The sequence below is a fragment of the Neoarius graeffei genome, chromosome 8 (assembly GCF_027579695.1).
Source record: "Neoarius graeffei isolate fNeoGra1 chromosome 8, fNeoGra1.pri, whole genome shotgun sequence".
Taxonomy (NCBI): domain Eukaryota; kingdom Metazoa; phylum Chordata; class Actinopteri; order Siluriformes; family Ariidae; genus Neoarius; species Neoarius graeffei.
Genome location: NC_083576.1, coordinates 22,159,370 through 22,177,022, shown reverse-complemented (window position 1 = coordinate 22,177,022; position 17,653 = coordinate 22,159,370). Strand labels below are relative to the sequence as shown.

Below are 17,653 nucleotides of genomic sequence, written 5' to 3'. Positions count from 1 at the left end.
TTCTCTTTATCTACTTTTAGGACTTGTGTGAAAATCTGATGTTTTAGGTCATATTTATGCAGAAATATAGAAAATTCTAAAGCATACATGTCAACCTATACGGAATGTCCGTATTTTATACGGATTTGATTCAATAAACATAGTATACGGGCGTACAAATAAAGTTATACGGATTCTTTAAAAAAAACTTCAATATTTATTTAGAGCTATAATCAATTCCCACATTTACAAACGTACTGTACACCACAGAAAGCACAGACAGCCTGTCACATAGTGAGCTGTGACGCTCGCGCACACACACCTTCACACACACACACACACACACACACACACACACACACACACACACTTCTCTCACGTAAGTGCACAGGCAGCAATCTGCCGGCAACGTTCAAACATCTTGGCTGATCTGTCGCTGTGAGTTGCACTTCATTTCCATTACTGTTTTCTGTATGGGTATTACTCAGTGCACATGCACATCCAAATCGAGCTACTATCGGTAATCGAGCTAAGGGTCCCAGCAGGGGTGCCAGAGAAATCCAATCCTACATGCACACAAGGAAATCGAAGTATTGTGTGAGGTACATTGTGCACCCGAGCCACAGGTGACGCTACACGCCCCATCGTGTTGGTACACTTCCGGTTATCGTCATGAAGAAGAGCTATTCAAGAGTATAAACAAAGTTATCAGTTCCGTGTTCACAAGAAGAACGACGACGAGGACAGCAACATATATATATTCAACTCCTTAAGCTGAATGAGCATGAACTCTATCTCCTCATTGCTCCAGAAGTGCATGTTTCTACTACTGTTGTCATGCCGACCAAGGCTGTTGTGTTTCCCGCTTGTGGTCTCGTCACTCCCGGAAGGGGCAGTGCTGAAGTAAGTAGCTCGACTACGTAGCTCGATAGGGTTTACATGCACTAAGTAGCTCGGCTACAATCGCATAATCTAGGTCGCGTAGCTCGATTACGAGAAATCCAGTTTGGTTCAATTTCAGCCGAGCTAAGGTGTTTCCATGGCATTTAGAACTTCGATTTCAGTCGAGCTATGGCAGAAATTCGATTTTCTCTATGTCCATGTAAACGCACTGACTGGTTTTCAAGCATTTCATACTCCACCGTTTGCCATAGTTTCTAACGAGAGCAGCATTTGTTACGAGTGCAGGGAAAGGCCTACCGGCATTCTAGTAACATTTGTTTGGCTCCACTCATATGTAAAACACATCACACATTTCTAAGCATTTTCATCTCCCATCTGTTAAGCATTGTCTATGGTCTAAGAAACACACGTACAAACCGGTTATTTCTAACGTCAAGTTTATTTAGTTCTAGCATTTTTATAACACAAAACAGTTTTTAGTAACTCATCACGCGAACTCCACATACTTCCTGTTTGTTGTGAGAAACCGAGGGATTGTACCATTGGCTTGTTATGGAGGGGTTTCGCGGGTGTTTGGTAGAACGGACTATTTTAACAGGGGTGTTTTACTGGTGTTGGGGAAACATGTATTTTACTATGCACTGAAGGGTTTTTGGTTAATGAAAATTATTTTGGATGTTTGTGTATTTTGTGTTTGTTTCTTTAAATTGTTATTTTGCATTTAGGATGTCATTATTTAGTTGATTGATTAATTTTGCAATTTGGGCTCAGCTGTGGGCAGGGCTGTGGGTATGTAAGCTCTGCAGTAGCTCCAGAGCCTCAGTTGTGGTTGGAACGTCTTGTTTGAAGGTACTGAGGTTTGGCTGACTAATAGTTTTGTTCAGGGTCTTTTTGATTTAGTCTGGCAAACTTGAAGCCTCTTTATTTTTGTGTTTTCTTATTTTGTTTGTATAGTTTTCTTTTTGGCAATTTGAACCTTTGGTTGGCGCACTGTAAATATTTGCACTATTTTAAGAAAAGTTTTGAAAATAGAAAAAATAAAAAATATATTTTTGGAGGAAGAAGTTTTCTGGCTCTCTGTCTGCTCCACTGCCGTCCATCCTTGCAACAATATCTCAAAGTTTATAAACGTTTTAAACCATCATTGAATTTGAAAACATTCATTCATATATATATTTTATTTATTTTATGTGGGAAAGGGGGATTGTGAATTGGGCAAATGCCCCCTAGACCGGCTAGGCATTTCAGAGTTTTTTTAAATGTCCCATTCTCATCCCTGGGTATTGGTGCAGAGTGCTAAAAAAGCTGTCATGGAGTACAATTCAGAACATTAGAGTGACACTTTGTGTTTTTGTCAAACATTGGAGCTTTGTATTCATTGTGAAGGTTTATTGTTATTGAATAAAAAGTAACTGGGATATATCATTGTTAATTATCATTCAAATTTTAGGTAAATTATTTTAATTTGCATCTTATACGGATTTTATAAGGGAAATAAGGATTTTGGAGGTTGGTTATACAGGTTTGATTGACCAAAGGTTGACATGTATGCTAAAGGGTTCACAAACTTTCAAGCACCACTGTAAATGCAAGTGGTTTTGTTTGATAACTTTAGTCTAAATGCTATTGCCAATCCCTGTAGATGCTTCGACTCGAATCTGCAAAAACCCTCATCGGGACACCAGGAAAATTGACTTAAGCAGGTGCTCTGAATACATGCAACTTTCTGCACATACGGATCGTCAGCTGAAAATTTTCATTATGATGTTTAGAATTACAGTCTAGTGGAGTAAGCAAACCAGACTAGTATACTATTTTAGCGTGTTCATCTTTAGAGCTACAGCTCTCGATTAAATTTCAGGCCTCTTGGTATCGTAGCAATTTGTGACTGAGTGTGTGGGTGTGTGTCTGAATCAATGCCCAGCTTTACACGGTATGCTGACTGATTGATACACTCCCTGGAGAGCTGGTGAATGTGCGCAGATGTGAACACTTTGTCGCCCAATTGACTCACATTTGATTCAATGTCATATATCGTTACGCTTGACTGAACTGTGGCCCGTTACATCACCGCCACATTCTCATCTCAGTCCTCCTGCCTCACTGATTGACTCCTGGAAATGACAATTTGTATTTCCTCACATTGTTGACTAGATATGTAATTTCACATCCAATTGATTAATCAATATTTCCATAATAATGATCAGAGTTACAACTTGTGCATTTACTGGATTTACTTTAATGGTATTTTATTTATTATTAAAATACCGTTTATTTCACTTGGTATTACGTAGGGTGTTTTATTCAATTCCTGGATATAGTATGACTGATCCAGATTACTTCAGTCAAAGATGTGTCTCAAATAACTAAGCATTTCCACTGATGGTATTTTAATAAGGCTGCAGTGATTAGATGCGGTGCTATCTAATAATGTACCAGTGCAAACCAAAATCATACATGTCTCCTAATCATGACATAGTCTAAGTACATTTTAATTACCCAAGAAGACTGGAAGCTGAAACTGTTGCCAAAGTTGCTTCTGGAAAATACTGGATTAATGGATGTGAGTATTTATTTAAATGAGTCTTTGATTTTTAATCAGACTGCAAAAAGAAAATAGTCATTATGAATTACTGGTTGGTGTTTAATGACCAAAAAAGTCAATTTAATCCATTTTAAAAGTAGACTGCCTTTCAGATTTTTCAAGTTTAAATCATAAAAAGAATTTTCCCTAACACCCAATTATTTTTGTTCAGTGGACCGAAAGCTACCCAATTCAAATCACAGACTTCCAATTGTATTAGTTTTTTTTTTTTTAAATAGAACAATTAATGAATTTTTTCCTGTTTCACCATGACCCAATTCAAGATACTATGTCATGCATCACGTGTCGGGCTTTCCCCATTTGCGCAAGGCATTGTGGGATACAAATTTGAAACAGGAGAGGAAAATGGAGGACGTGAATGAAACATAAAAGACTGACTACAGTAACGGAAAGCGAGAAGAAAAGACGTTATGTTGCAAAGAAAAGGAAATGCAGGACCAAACTAGTAAATCTCGTCGGTCAGTGAGTACCTCGGTGTGATCAGCTGTTCATTTAGCAACAGAATGATATAACTGTCAGTGCACAGTCAAGGTAAACCTGTAGATGGCAGTAATGCAACACTGGATGCCAGCTGCCGTAAAACCCAAAAGAAGAAGAAGCAGGTAAACCTGCGCATGCGTACACAGACTTCCTCTGTCTGCTTGACTGCGTAAAGCGAGCGATTTCATGCACATTATTTGCTAGGGAATCCCCTCAAATTAAATAACTTCCCAGCCACAGAATGGCCTGTTTTTTTGTTTTTGTTTTTTGTTTTAGATATTGCAGAAATAAACATATATCACGATAGCCAAATTTCAGAGGGAACTAAATTTCACCAATTTTATGAAATCAAAACCCGTCTCGCTTTAAGGGCGGCACAGCAGGGCAGTGGTTAGCGCTGTCGCTTCACAGCAAGAAGGTTCTAGGTTTGAACCTTGCAGCAGAATGAGGTCTTTCTATGTAGAGTTTGCATGTTCGTCTCATGCCTGCGTGGGTTTCCTCCCACAGTCCAAAGACATGCGGATTAGGTCAACTGGCTACTCTAAATTGCCCATAAGGTGTGAATGAGAGTGTGAATTGTTGTTCATCTCTGTGTTAGCCCTGTGATAGATTGGTGACCTGCCCAGGGTGTACACACAATGTCAGCTGGGATTGGCTCCAGCTTTTCTTGTAACCCAACTGGATAAGTGGATGGATGGATAATCCATTTAACATGATATCTGCAGTAGGGGTCTGAATACTTTAGGAACCCATTGCATGTTGTATTTACTAAACCAGTGTAAAGAAATGAATGCTCTAAACTCAGCATACTCAGTGCTTGTAGTGTAATGAAAAGAGTGAGTGTGGGAAGCATAATGGTTTGTATTTGAAAGCGATTAGTGAAATGATTTGATAATGTACAGTATATGAGACTGAACAAGTCTGTAGTCTCCACTTGTAATGCTTTCAAAATAAAAGTGAACTTAGAGTGAATGAATGTGTGTTTCATTTATCCTAATCTTTGCTTAGTAGACATAAAAATCTTATTACAGACTCTAAACACCAAATAAACTCATGATAAACACACAGTTGTTCATTATGTTCATCTGTGAGCTGTCTGCATCTGTTTCTCATCTTAGGCTTGCACACTTGCACACACTTTTTTTCAAAGCCTTGTCCATGTTGCACTTCCAGATGGCGAACCAAGCAGAACTTGGATTACTGCTTTTTGATGATGTACGCCCAGTCCAAAGGCACTTACTATGTGCAGGTAAGACATTTTATTCTCCACACACTCTTCTATTATACACCCTGGTTCCTTTACATGCGTTCTTGCTTGTACTTGTGTGCACATGTGCGTGTACGACTTTCATGGCCTTTTCATGTTCAGTTCGAAAGCTGAAAAATTATCGGACAAAAAATATTGAGGATCTAATCGATCGCGAGCCTCAAAGACCAACAAAGAATTCAGTCCTTTTGAATGTAGCCTAACTGCTGTGTTATTATATGAACTGGAACAGATGGATGTGCTGAATGTGCTGTGCTGCACATGTGTTGAACAAAGTAGCTGCTGATGAGCAAACTCCCTCTCCTCTTTATCAAATAGGAAGGCAGCAGCTGGTGTGTATATGTGTGTGTGAGAGAGAGAGGGTGAGTGTGAGTGCATGTTGTCCAAGAAGCTTGTTTACTGATACAGTTTTATTTCGTGTGACATGACAGTCTTTTGGGTGGCACGGTGGTGTAGTGGTTAGCACTGTTGACTCACAGCAAGAAGGTTCTGGGTTCAAGCCCAGTGGCTGACGGGGGCCTTTCTGTGTGGAGTTTGCATGCTCTCCCCGTGTCTGCGTGGGTTTCCTCCGGGTGCTCCGGTTTCCCCCACAGTCCAAAGACATGCAGGTTAGGATAATTGGTGGGTCTAAATTGACCGTAGGTGTGAGTGTGAATGGTTGTTTGTCTCCGTGTGTCAGCCCTGTGATGAACTGGTGACTTGTCCAGGGTGTACCCTGCCTCTCGCCCATAGTCAGCTGGGATGGTCTCCAGCTTGCCTGTGACCCTGTACAGGATAAGCGTCTACAGATAACGGATGGATGGATGACGGTCTTTTCTTTCTTTCCCATGAGAAATGTAGCTCTATCACTACTGCACTTGTCTTATGTCCCCTGGCCATGGGTGAACAATGTTTGAGTAATTGTACTTCATTACTATACTTAAGTATTATTTTTGTGTTTTTATACTACATGAACATCATTGAAATTACACACAGGTACTCTTATTTAATTACATTCCTTGGGAAAAAAATACCCCATACATTTTACTGCTTTGATTTGATTTAGACCTTCAAAATACTTGTTGCAAATCTCGAAGGTCTCTTCTCTCATCTTGTCAATGTCAATACGCTATGCATCAATTGAACAGGCTCTATTTAGCACGGGCGATTGCTCTAAGACAACGAGGGAGGCTCAGCCTCCTCTAAAAATGCCCTTATAACTTTAATGTGTGCGTGAGTTTCTCCCCCTCCTGACAGCGCGATGCAGCGCAGACTCAGTGGGCTTCAATGGCATTGGGAGCTCTGCGCTTTCAATCTCAAAATGCAAGACGATTATTGGACAAATACTGCGAAAATGCCTGCCTACGGACTCCCACGGACTCCCAGCCTCAGTGGACTTCAATGGCATTTGGGAGCTATGCGCTTTTCAATCTCAAAATGCCAGACGGTTATTGGACAAATACTGCGAAAACGCCTGCCTACGGACTCCGAGCCTCACATGGGAGGGACATGGCAGTTTCCGTGAGGAGACTGGTGATTGGTGAAAGCGGCCGGATATTTTCTTTGATTGACAGCTCGTTTCAAATATAGACAGGCAGCGGTACAGTGTTGCCAGATTGGGGGTTTCCCGCCCAATTGAGCGGTTTTAAGTGCATATTGGCGGGTTTTGAACATATTTTGGGCTGGATAACGTCAGCAGTATCTGGCAACATCAGTTCAGTCCCATGCGGATTCGCAAGTGGTGTGGTGTATTGTAAGAGATCAGCTTACATTTCGATTTCATTCATTACATACGGTTTCTACCAGCTTTTTTAGTTTGTATATATTTTCATTGTAAATAAAGTGTAAATATAGTGTTGTCAAGTTTGCTATCTTAGTTCCAGAAATTTCGTTTATTTGAATGACTGAACTTGAGGGGGCTAGTCAGCTAGCAAGAAAGCTGCGCACGGATGCCAAGCATTGCTGATTTAATTTTGGCGAAGCCATTTGCCAGTCTTCCTTTCGAGGAAAAAATTAAAATTAAAGAGCAGGGTAGACCAACGCCTCAAACTGACTTGGTGAAAAAGTTGGGAATAATACTCATTCCTTTCAGCTCTCCTGGTACGAGAAAGTGAATTGGCTAACAGCAAGTGACCCACATCAACAACAGTAAATAGGCTACTTTAGTAATATGTCATGGATGGACCAAAAATATAGAATCTATTTAAAATGTTTATGCTGAGTATATTATATTGGAATATATATTTTTCTGGATATGAATTAAACACAGCTACAATTTGGAAAACATTTTTAAACAAAAACACAGCCGAGAACATTTCACACTACAGACCTGGATTAAAAGTGAAGGGTTATCAAAATTGTCAATAAAACATTTCTCAGTCAAAATAAGTAAAATATAGGGAAAGTGTAATTGAATGAAATGTGTGGCACCCAGCTCTATGTTTGGCTCCCCAAGGTCAGTGCTTGTGCCTATTCCAGAACACTCTGCTGTTACTGCTGAAGTTCCTGACAAAGAGCTGCTTTCAATAATGATCAATTTTTAAACATGCCACAATTTTAAAATAGAAAATGTGAAAATATACCCCCCCCAACACCACCATCATGTATATTGGACAGTAGGCTAATGGGCCAAAAGAACCTGTTATTTCACAGTTTGTGACCCTGCCAACAATCAGCCAGATCAGAGGCAAGAGTATGGGCAAAATTGATGTGTTTTTTCTTTTAAAATCTGGAAATATCGTAACCGACCAGCCTCCCCTGTTTGAAAGACTACCAGCCGCCACTGCTATTTAGTATCCAATCTTTTCAGTATCACATCCATAAAAATTCATCAGTGTCGAAAAAACTATCAAGAATTATCCGTTTTGTCATCCGCTCTGACCGTCTCATGCTCCACAATGTATTTAGTTAGTGCTGTAGTGTGTCTACATGTGTGCATCCAAATATGGATACACCACTTGAGGATGAGCATCTTAGCCATACCTCAATAAAATGCTTCTATATGCAGGAGAACACAAAGTCTTTTATAAACCGAGGCATCTCCTTTGCCTCGAGAAGGCGTGAACTCCATCTAATTTGAAAGTGCATGTTAAAGTAAATTTTCTTTGCTAACACCAGGTTAGATTAGCATCGATTCCAGCAGCTAAAGTGACTGGCTAGGCAGTAAGTCAAATTTTAGCTAATACTCGTCATCTGCTTGGTATTTTACTTCTGCAAATTAATTCAGTAGCAAACTAGCATTAGTCATACCTATGACTAGCAAATGTACAGAGACTGAATGGTGTTTCAGGGGGAAAAAAAGCACAAGTGCTTTAAAATGACAAATTATCTTTCAACAGTTTTAGATAAGTTTTAGATTACTTTTTTTACACCTTAGGTTCTTCCCTGGTCTATAAAGCACAGACTATTTTAATCAACGTTAGCTTGTGTTGGCTCGCTAGGTGTCTGTTTAGTGTTAGCTGAGCTCTTTATTGATAACTAGCTAGTTTATTCATTTAGCTTTTTAATATTGTTCAACTACAAATTTGCCTGCAAAGCTAGGTAGCTCATTAAGGTATGTAAACCATAAACTCTTTTAATTACTAGCTTAAGCTTATTAGTTCACGTTACTCCACATCTTTTTGTTTATCAAGCTTGCTGGTACATACACGCACCGGCTACTTTAATAGGAACTTGTTTTGATTCTAAGATTCCTGTTCTTGGCGGGCAGGAGTGGAACCCAATATGGTCTTCTACTGTTGCATGCTGAGATGCTTTTCTGCTCGGCATGGTTGTAAAGAGTTGCTATGAGTTACTATATCCTTCCTGGCAGCTCAAACCAATTTGGCTGACCTCTTTTATCAACAAGGCGTTTCCACCCACAGAACTGTTGCTCACTCAATGTTGTTGTTATTCTCCCCCACCACCATTCCGTGCAAACTCTAGAGACTGTTGCGTGTGAAAACCCCAGGAGATCAGCAGTTTCTGAAATACTCAAGCTAGTCCATCTGGCACCAACACCCATGCCACACTTTGAGATCACAATTTTTCCCATTCTGATGTTTGAAGTGAACATTAACTGAAGCTCTTGATTTCTATCTGCATGATTTTATGCATTGTGCTGCTGTCAAGGGATCGGCTGATTAGAGAACTGCATAAAACAGCAGGTGGATGGGTGTTCCTAATAAAGTGGTCAGTGTGTGTATACTGTATGTTAGTTGATAGAGTGAAATGGTATGCTGCCTTAGAGTCAGTTCCACCCCATTTCTGGTTTCTGTGTGCATTTTGTTCTGGCCCAGAAATTAACTCCCACCCCAGCTTGAACAGATCTGCTCAAGCTCTGTTTTTAAGAAATAGCAACTCCTCAGGCACAGGAAGCTTCAACAGTGGGGTGGGGTTACTTTGGAGGAGGATCTTGTCAGTGTTTTCTTGGTAATGGTAGTTTGCCTCATAGGCAGTTGTGAGTTCTGAAAATGACCAACAGCTCCTTTAAATATTCATAATAGTGTGGATTAAAGGATCTGGGTTTTTTTTTTAATGTGCTTGTTGATCTTAATAAGAGATGATGGATGATATTGATGGCATGCAGATGATTTCACACACACACACACACACACACACACACACACACACACACACACACACACACACACACACACACACACACAGGGATTTGGAGAATATTTGAAGCCCATAATAATTATTTCCTGTGAATTTCCACAGGAAGTCAGGATTTTAGAGATTCAGATCTTAACTGAGCAGATGTTAATACATAGACACACACACACACACACACACACACACACACACACACACACACACACACACACACACTTTTTTTTTTTAACTCTTGTGTGGACATGCTGTGTAGCTACTGCATCATCGCACAGATTTGTTTTTAAGCCTTGCCTACTTTTCCGAATAAAATACTTTCAAAGTGAATTACTATGAAGCAAGAGATAAGAGGAAAATTTGGCATTGCCTTAATAGGTTGCTTAAAGCTAAAGGCTTAGTCTGTCAAAGTCTGTCAGAGACCACATGCACACACTTCCAATTATGTTAATAACCTCATCTCATCTCATTATCTCTAGCCGCTTTATCCTTCTACAGGGTCGCAGGCAAGCTGGAGCCTATCCCAGCTGACTACGGGCGAAAGGCGGGGTACACCCTGGACAAGTCGCCAGGTCATCACAGGGCTGACACATAGACACAGACAACCATTCACACTCACATTCACACCTACGGTCAATTTAGAGTCACCAGTTAACCTAACCTGCATGTCTTTGGACTGTGGGGAAACCGGAGCACCTGGAGGAAACCCACGCGGACACGGGGAGAACATGCAAACTCCACACAGAAAGGCCCTCGTCGGCCACGGGGCTCGAACCCGGACCTTCTTGCTGTGAGGCGACAGCGCTAACCACTACACCACCATGCCGCCCGTTAATAACCTTTATCATAAAAATATAATAAAACAGATTAAATGTTGGTAAAAGAAGGGAAAAAAACAAGAATAAAAGTAATACTGAGAAGTCATTTCATTGAAGTTCATAAAAGAAAAAAACATGAAAGGGAGTAAATTAAAACAGAAGATTTTATTATGTATGAGGGAGCATAAAAAGAGTGATTAAATAAAAACAGAAGAAATAATATAAATCATCCAAAAGAAAAAAAAAAGCATTAAAAAATGTTTAAAAATACATATCATTAGAGTTGTACATACTGTAGTTACCTGTCTGATTTTTAGGTCATAAAGACAAAAGACTGCTTTGCCACATGTTTTCTTGTTGACTTTGGCTACATTGAGCCTGTAATACTAGATCATAATGGATGATTTGGACCATATGGGGACACTGAATCCCTCAAACTAATATCAAGTCCAAACCAATATCAGTTCTTTAAAATCTGTCCTAAAAGGCACTGTGAGCCAATGTAATGTTGCTAGGGTTGGTGTAAAATGTGCTGTCTTGTGGTTACCCAATACCCAAGCTGAAAGGCAAGAAACAGTATGTCACAATGCGATCCCTAAACTTGTGTGATGTCGCTCCAAAACAAAACACGGATCCAAAACGTTAATTAGCACTGTGACATCACACTGTTGAAGATGCGTGTGCATAATGACTGAATAAACTAGATTCCCCTGGTTGCCATCTGGTATTTATTGCATACAGAGTGTTAATTGCTCCATAATCCAGTGGTTACAACTGCAGTAAACATATGGCTCATGTTCAAAAATGGCAGCAAATTGGTGTAACATCCTGCTTTTGTCCTTTTATTCATCCCTCCACTGCCTCATCATTCTCTCTCCAGTGACACTCAGAGCCCTTTATGTCTGTTATTGTCTCTCCCAAGCCTCTGTCTAGTGTTTAAATAGCTCCATTATTGTGCACAAATGTCTGGCTTAGAAATAACATTTCTGAAAACAAGCATTTAAGTATCAAAAAGGCCAACCTAAGGATGGGTTATAAAAACGTGCTCATCTAGTTGACGAAGATATTTCAAATAATGAGTCCAATTCTTTCTTCAGTGGACTGGGTTCTCTCTAACATACCGCTCTCTTTCTCAGCTAGAGGACGACATTGTGGCTCGGCCAAATTACTTCACCACGATGAAGAACTTTGCTCTCCAGCAGCCTTCAGAGGATTGGATGATCCTCGAATTCTCCCAGCTGGGCTTTATCGGTGAGTCAGAGCCAAGTTTAAGGTTTAAAAAGGCGTGTACTGTGAACATGGGGAAATGTACCGATTTTATCTATAGAATTATTCAGATGCAAACTGTAGTTGTTACCAGACCTCTGGGTAACAAAACACCTTGTTGATGAGAGAGATCAGAGGAGAATGACCAGACTGATTCAGTCTAACATAAAAGCTACAGTAATTCAAATAACCACTGTTTACAACCATGTTGAGCTGAAAAGCATCTCATAATGCACAACATGCCAAACGTTGATGTGGATGGACGACAATAGCAGAAAACCATATCGGGTTCCACTTGTGACAGAACACAAAGACCAAGAATCTGAGGTGGGGTTTACATTAGACCGTATCAGCGGATCATCAGATTAACGTTTTTAAAACGATTAGTGTGCACACAGCAACGCCAATACACGATTCGCGTGCACATAGCAACGCCAATACACGGATACGCTCGGCTCCGCAGGCATCCTGCGCTCCAAATCACTCCGCCCTGAACACCGAGTGCCCTCTGGAGGGTGCGCACTCCGGCCCTGCGCAGCTCACAGAGCGCGCGAGTATAGCGCACGAGCAGTGATTTGGGACTGAGCCGCTGTGTGTGTGATCTCAGTGCATGTCGGGCATGCGCGTCACTTACCACTTGCAAGTGGAAGGATGGCAAGCCTAAAGACAATCATAACTACACAATGGGCAGTATTTGCATCAGTATTTGCAGTATTTTCATACTTTTATACTCTTTAATGAAAGGTGATACAAGGCGGAAGTCCGCGCCGTTTTTCAGCAGTCGCGTCACATGACCAACGCCAGCAAATCAGGAAGGTGGATGTCACAGTGACGTTGTCCAATGACGACGCCAGCTAGAGCTCAGCACAGCGTATCCGCGTATTCTCAATGTTTACACAGCACCGGACCAGACACGATCTAGATTGAATACGTGGACCCTGGCGGATTCCCGTTTCCCGGCGTTTCCAGGCGTTTTAATGTAAACGGACAGTGCATCCGCAAAGAAAACGAGACAGATACGGTCTAATGTAAACTTGGCCTGAGGCGACTGTGGGCACAAGCTCCGCTAAACTTCCAGTTGAAGGCTGGAAAAACATTACCTGAAATAATAATGAACACAACAGTGAAAGCTCAGCAGCAGCTGCAAATTGAAACAAATATCTAGAGAAGAAAATCATATAGATAATGTTTATAATGGACTCTTCACCTCCTGTCATTAGCCGCATGCCAACGTACGTGCCAGAACAGTAAAGCAGTACACCACAGGTTGCATTTTACATTTTACTATTGTACTATACTATGTGGTATGTTAGTATGCAGCCTTTAAATCACCAGCTCTCAGTGAAAATTAATAAATTCCAGTTCTGTCATTCCAATGTTGGATGTGAACAAACAGTAGAAAAAACTGAAATTGTCGAAAATGGGCACTATGCAAGATGCCACTGGTGATATACAGTATTCTAGTAGATATAGTGTATATGTGTATTCCTGATCAAAAAATTCCTATGCATGGATTGGCCAAGGATGGCTCACATGACATAAAATAGTTCCACCCTTGATTAAGCAATGTATCTTGTGATGTCAAGAAAAAAAAAATGGATATAATGTGAGTTAGTCATGGTATATCCTGGATATACCATGAACTGACATCACAATTTCAAGGTATACAGCTGACTCAAGTCACAGCTGTGGCTCCGCAAACATTTCTGTGTGTGTAGATCTGCAGTGGTGCTTGAAAGTTTGTGAACCCTTTAGAATTTTCTATATTTCTGCATAAATATGACCTAAAACATCATCAGATTTTCACACAAGTCCTAAAAGTAGATAAAGAGAACCCAGTTAAACAAATGAGACAAAAATATTATACTTGGTCATTTATTTATTGAGGAAAATGATCCAATATTACATATTTGTGAGTGGTAAAAGTGTGTGAATCTCTAGGATTAGCAGTTAATTTGAAGGTTAAATTAGAGTCAGGTGTTTTTAATCAATGGGATGACAATCAGGTGTGAACCTTTGCTTTCAGTATCTGGTGTGACCCCCTTGTGCAGCAATAACTGCAGCTAAATGTTTCCGGTAATTGTTGATCAGTCCTGCACACCGGCTTGGAGGAATTTTAGCCCATTCCTCCGTACAGAACAGCTTCAACTCTGGGATGTTGGTGGGTTTCAGAATTCATTGTTCTATTAATGATGACAAGCTGTCCTGGCCCAGATGCAGCAAAACAGGCCCAAACCATGATACTACCACCACCATGTTTCACAGATTGGATAAGGTTCTTATGCTGGAATGCAGTATTTTCCTTTCTCCAAACATAACACTTATCATTTAAACCAAAAGGTTTTGGTCTCATCTGTCCACAAAACATTTTTCCAAAAGCCTTCTGGCTTGTCCACGTGATCTTTAGCAAACTGCAGACAAGCAGCAATGTTCTTTTTGGAGAGCAGTGGCTTTCTCCTTGCAACTCTGCCATACACGCCATTGTTTTTTCAGTGTTCTCCTGATGGTGGACTCATAAACATTAACATTAGCCAATGGGAGAGAGGCTTTCAGTTGCTTAGAAGTTACTCTGGGTTCCTTTGTGACCTCGCCAACTATTACACGCCTTGCTCTTGGAGTGATCTTTGTTGGTCAACCACTCCTGGGGAGGGTAACAATGGTCTTGAATTCCCTCCATTTGTACACAATCTGTCTGACTGTTGATTGGTGGAGTCCAAACTCTTTAGAGATGGTTTTGTAACCTTTTCCAGCCTGATGAGCATCAACAACGCTTTTTCTGAGGTCCTCAGAAATCTCCTTTGTTTGTGCCATGATACACTTCCACAAACATGTGTTGTGAAGATCAGACTTTGATAGATCCCTGTTCTTTAAATAAAACAGGGTGCCCACTCGCACCTGATCGTCATCCCATTGATTGAAAACACCTGACTGTAATTTCACCTTCAAATTAACTGCTCATCCTAGAGGTTCACATACTTTTGCCACTCACAGATATGTAATATTGGATCATTTTCCTCAATAAATAAATGACCAAGTATAATATTTTTGTCTCATTTGTTTAACTGGGTTCTCTTTATCTACTTTCAGGACTTGTGTGAAAATCTGATGATGTTTTAGGTCATATTTATGCAGAAATATAGACAATTGTAAAGTGTTCACAAACTTTCAAGCACCACTGTACGTATGTGTATATAAGTATGTATATGTATATACACAATGCTGTGCAAAAGTCTTCAGCACCCTATAATTTTTTCATACAAACTTTGTTATAGATTTCTATTTTATGACTTCTGCATTATTGAGTCAGTACAAAAAACATTTTAGAATACCAAACATTCGTTTTTCAGCATAAAATTAAATGTTACAGAAAAAAAGAAGTTTGTATCTGAGCAGCATATTAAATAAGAGACCACTTTTACCTTACCTGAACTATCTCATAAGAACTGCCTTGGGCCCTGCAATATAACAACTTAACATATGCTGCTTCTGAATGCTGCTACTATGATAACCTCAACTGGACTGCCCTGGACTGTGCTGTACTGTACTGTGTCTTGTTAACTAGTCTTGTTCATATCTTCCTGTCTTTAGCCTAGATTATTTTCCTAAATGTTAAATGTTTCAAATGTTAAATGTTTCAATATTTTTTTTAATCATTACTTTATTATTACTTATTGCTTGTTACACTGTTATTGGTCCTGTCTTGCACTTTAATGTCTGTCTTGTTAATGTCAGTCCTATGTTTGTCTATGTCTTTGCATGGGATAGAGAGAAACGCAATTTCAATTTCCTTGTATGACCTGTGCATATGAAGAAACTGATAATAAAGCTGACTTGAACTTGAACTTTTCAGATTAAAAAAGAAACCATAATGAAGGCTACCGGGTTTTGGGGCAAAATTACGAAGCAAGTGTGACCAAATGTCCAGAAGAACTGTGGCTGGTTCTGCAAGATGCTTAGTAAAACCTACAGCTCATTTCCTTATAAAACTCATGTTACCTGAGACTACTTTTTTTTTTTTTTAATAGAGCAAAGCATCGTCTCACACCAAATATTGATTTTGTTTCATTTATTATGGCTTACTGCTGTTTATATATTTTTTTTAATGTTGAAACATTTCATTTCATTATTTTAAGCCGTTTTTGGTCAACGGCATTTCTTTACATGTGCCCAAGACTTGCACAGCATTGTGTGTGTATGTATGTATATACAGTACAGTATATAGATATATATAGCTGCACAAAGATATGAAGTTTATCTTCAAGTGGTGAACATATTCATGAGTGAAAATATTTTCAACATGAGAAGATAAACTTCATATCTTTGGACCATCATGTAATGTTCTTTATACAGGGTTAGTCAAAATTATGTTAAGCATTTATTCGGTCTCATCTTGCAAACCATTCTGCACACTTTCGACGGACTACGGTTGACGAACCGTACACTTCCATCAAGCTTGCAACCACTCTTCTTTGCTCCATTGTTAATCTGTCAACCATGGCGTATGTCTATCTGTAGAAGAAAAATAATCCATTAGTGTGAACATAATTTTGACTAACCCTGTATTATATGCACACATCCACAACAAAACCCAAACTTTTTTTTTAACCAGTTTGCCATTTTGACAACACGTGTCCAGTCAGTGGGAAAATACTGGGAGTGACATCACTGGAGTGAAATATCGAAAAATTTCACTCAGATTCACAATGTATTTCATATGAGTTTTTCAACATGAGAAGATAAACTTAGTATTGTAGAACAATACTGAAGACATCAAAGCTATGAAATAACATATGGAACATGTATGGAATTATGTGATAAACAGAAAAGGGTTAAAAAACAAAATAAGTCTCATATTTTAGATTCTTCAAAGTAGCCACCGTTTACCTCGATGACGCTTTGCACGCTATTGGCATTATCTTAACCAGCTTCATGAGGTAGTCACCTGGAATGCTTTTCAATTAACACGTGTGGCTCGTCAAAAGTTAATTAGTGCAATTTCTTGTCTTCTTAATGAGTTTGAGATCAAACAGTAAATAGCCCTATTCCACAACTGTAGTAATCAATATTATATCAAGAACCGCTCAAGTAAGTAAAGAGAAACAACATCCATCATTACTTTAAGATATGAAGTGTCTTTCAAATAATTAAAATAAAATTTAAAAAAACATTGAATTAGAAAGTGTGTCCAAACTTTTGCCTGGTACTGTGTGTGTGTGTGTGTGTGTATATATATATATATATATATATATATATATATATATATATATATATATATATATATATAGCATGGCATGTTGTATTTTATTCCCTACATATTGGCTGATTATGGAGGATCAGTCTATTGTATTAAATGTTTGGAAATGAAATTTTACTGACCTTTCATTTATATATTGATGTAAAGCTGTGCTTATCACGCAGTCAGGGCCTGAACCATATCACATTACATGTTTCACTGTCAGTGTGCTCCAGACTGATCCAGCTGTGGCCATGTCTTTAGCTGCGACATGTCCACAGGCAACTCAGTGCACCCGCTGTGTGTCACAAGTTCAGATTTGTTAATAAATAAATACATATTCTCTACACGGATAAAACCGATAGTCAGTTTCTGTTTGCAGTTGAGAACTTAACTGGCTAAAAGGCTCATTTCCACTCACTGGCCACTTTATTAGGAACATCAATCCACCTGCAGTTTTATGCAGGTATCTAATCACCCAATCCCTTGACAGCAGTTCGATGCATGCAGCTACAAATCAAGGGCTTCAGTTA

At 39.5% G+C, this 17,653-nt stretch overlaps 1 protein-coding gene across 1 annotated transcript in view; it reads left to right on the top strand.

The window, feature by feature from the left end:
* mgat4b (alpha-1,3-mannosyl-glycoprotein 4-beta-N-acetylglucosaminyltransferase B) overlaps positions 1-17,653 on the top strand; it is a 384,957-nt gene that overhangs the window by 286,626 nt on the left and 80,678 nt on the right. The window contains exons 7-8 of the mRNA XM_060927424.1: positions 5,141-5,216; positions 11,758-11,872. Of these exons, the coding sequence (XP_060783407.1) occupies positions 5,141-5,216; positions 11,758-11,872 (191 nt within the window). The remainder of the gene's footprint in view (positions 1-5,140; positions 5,217-11,757; positions 11,873-17,653) is intronic.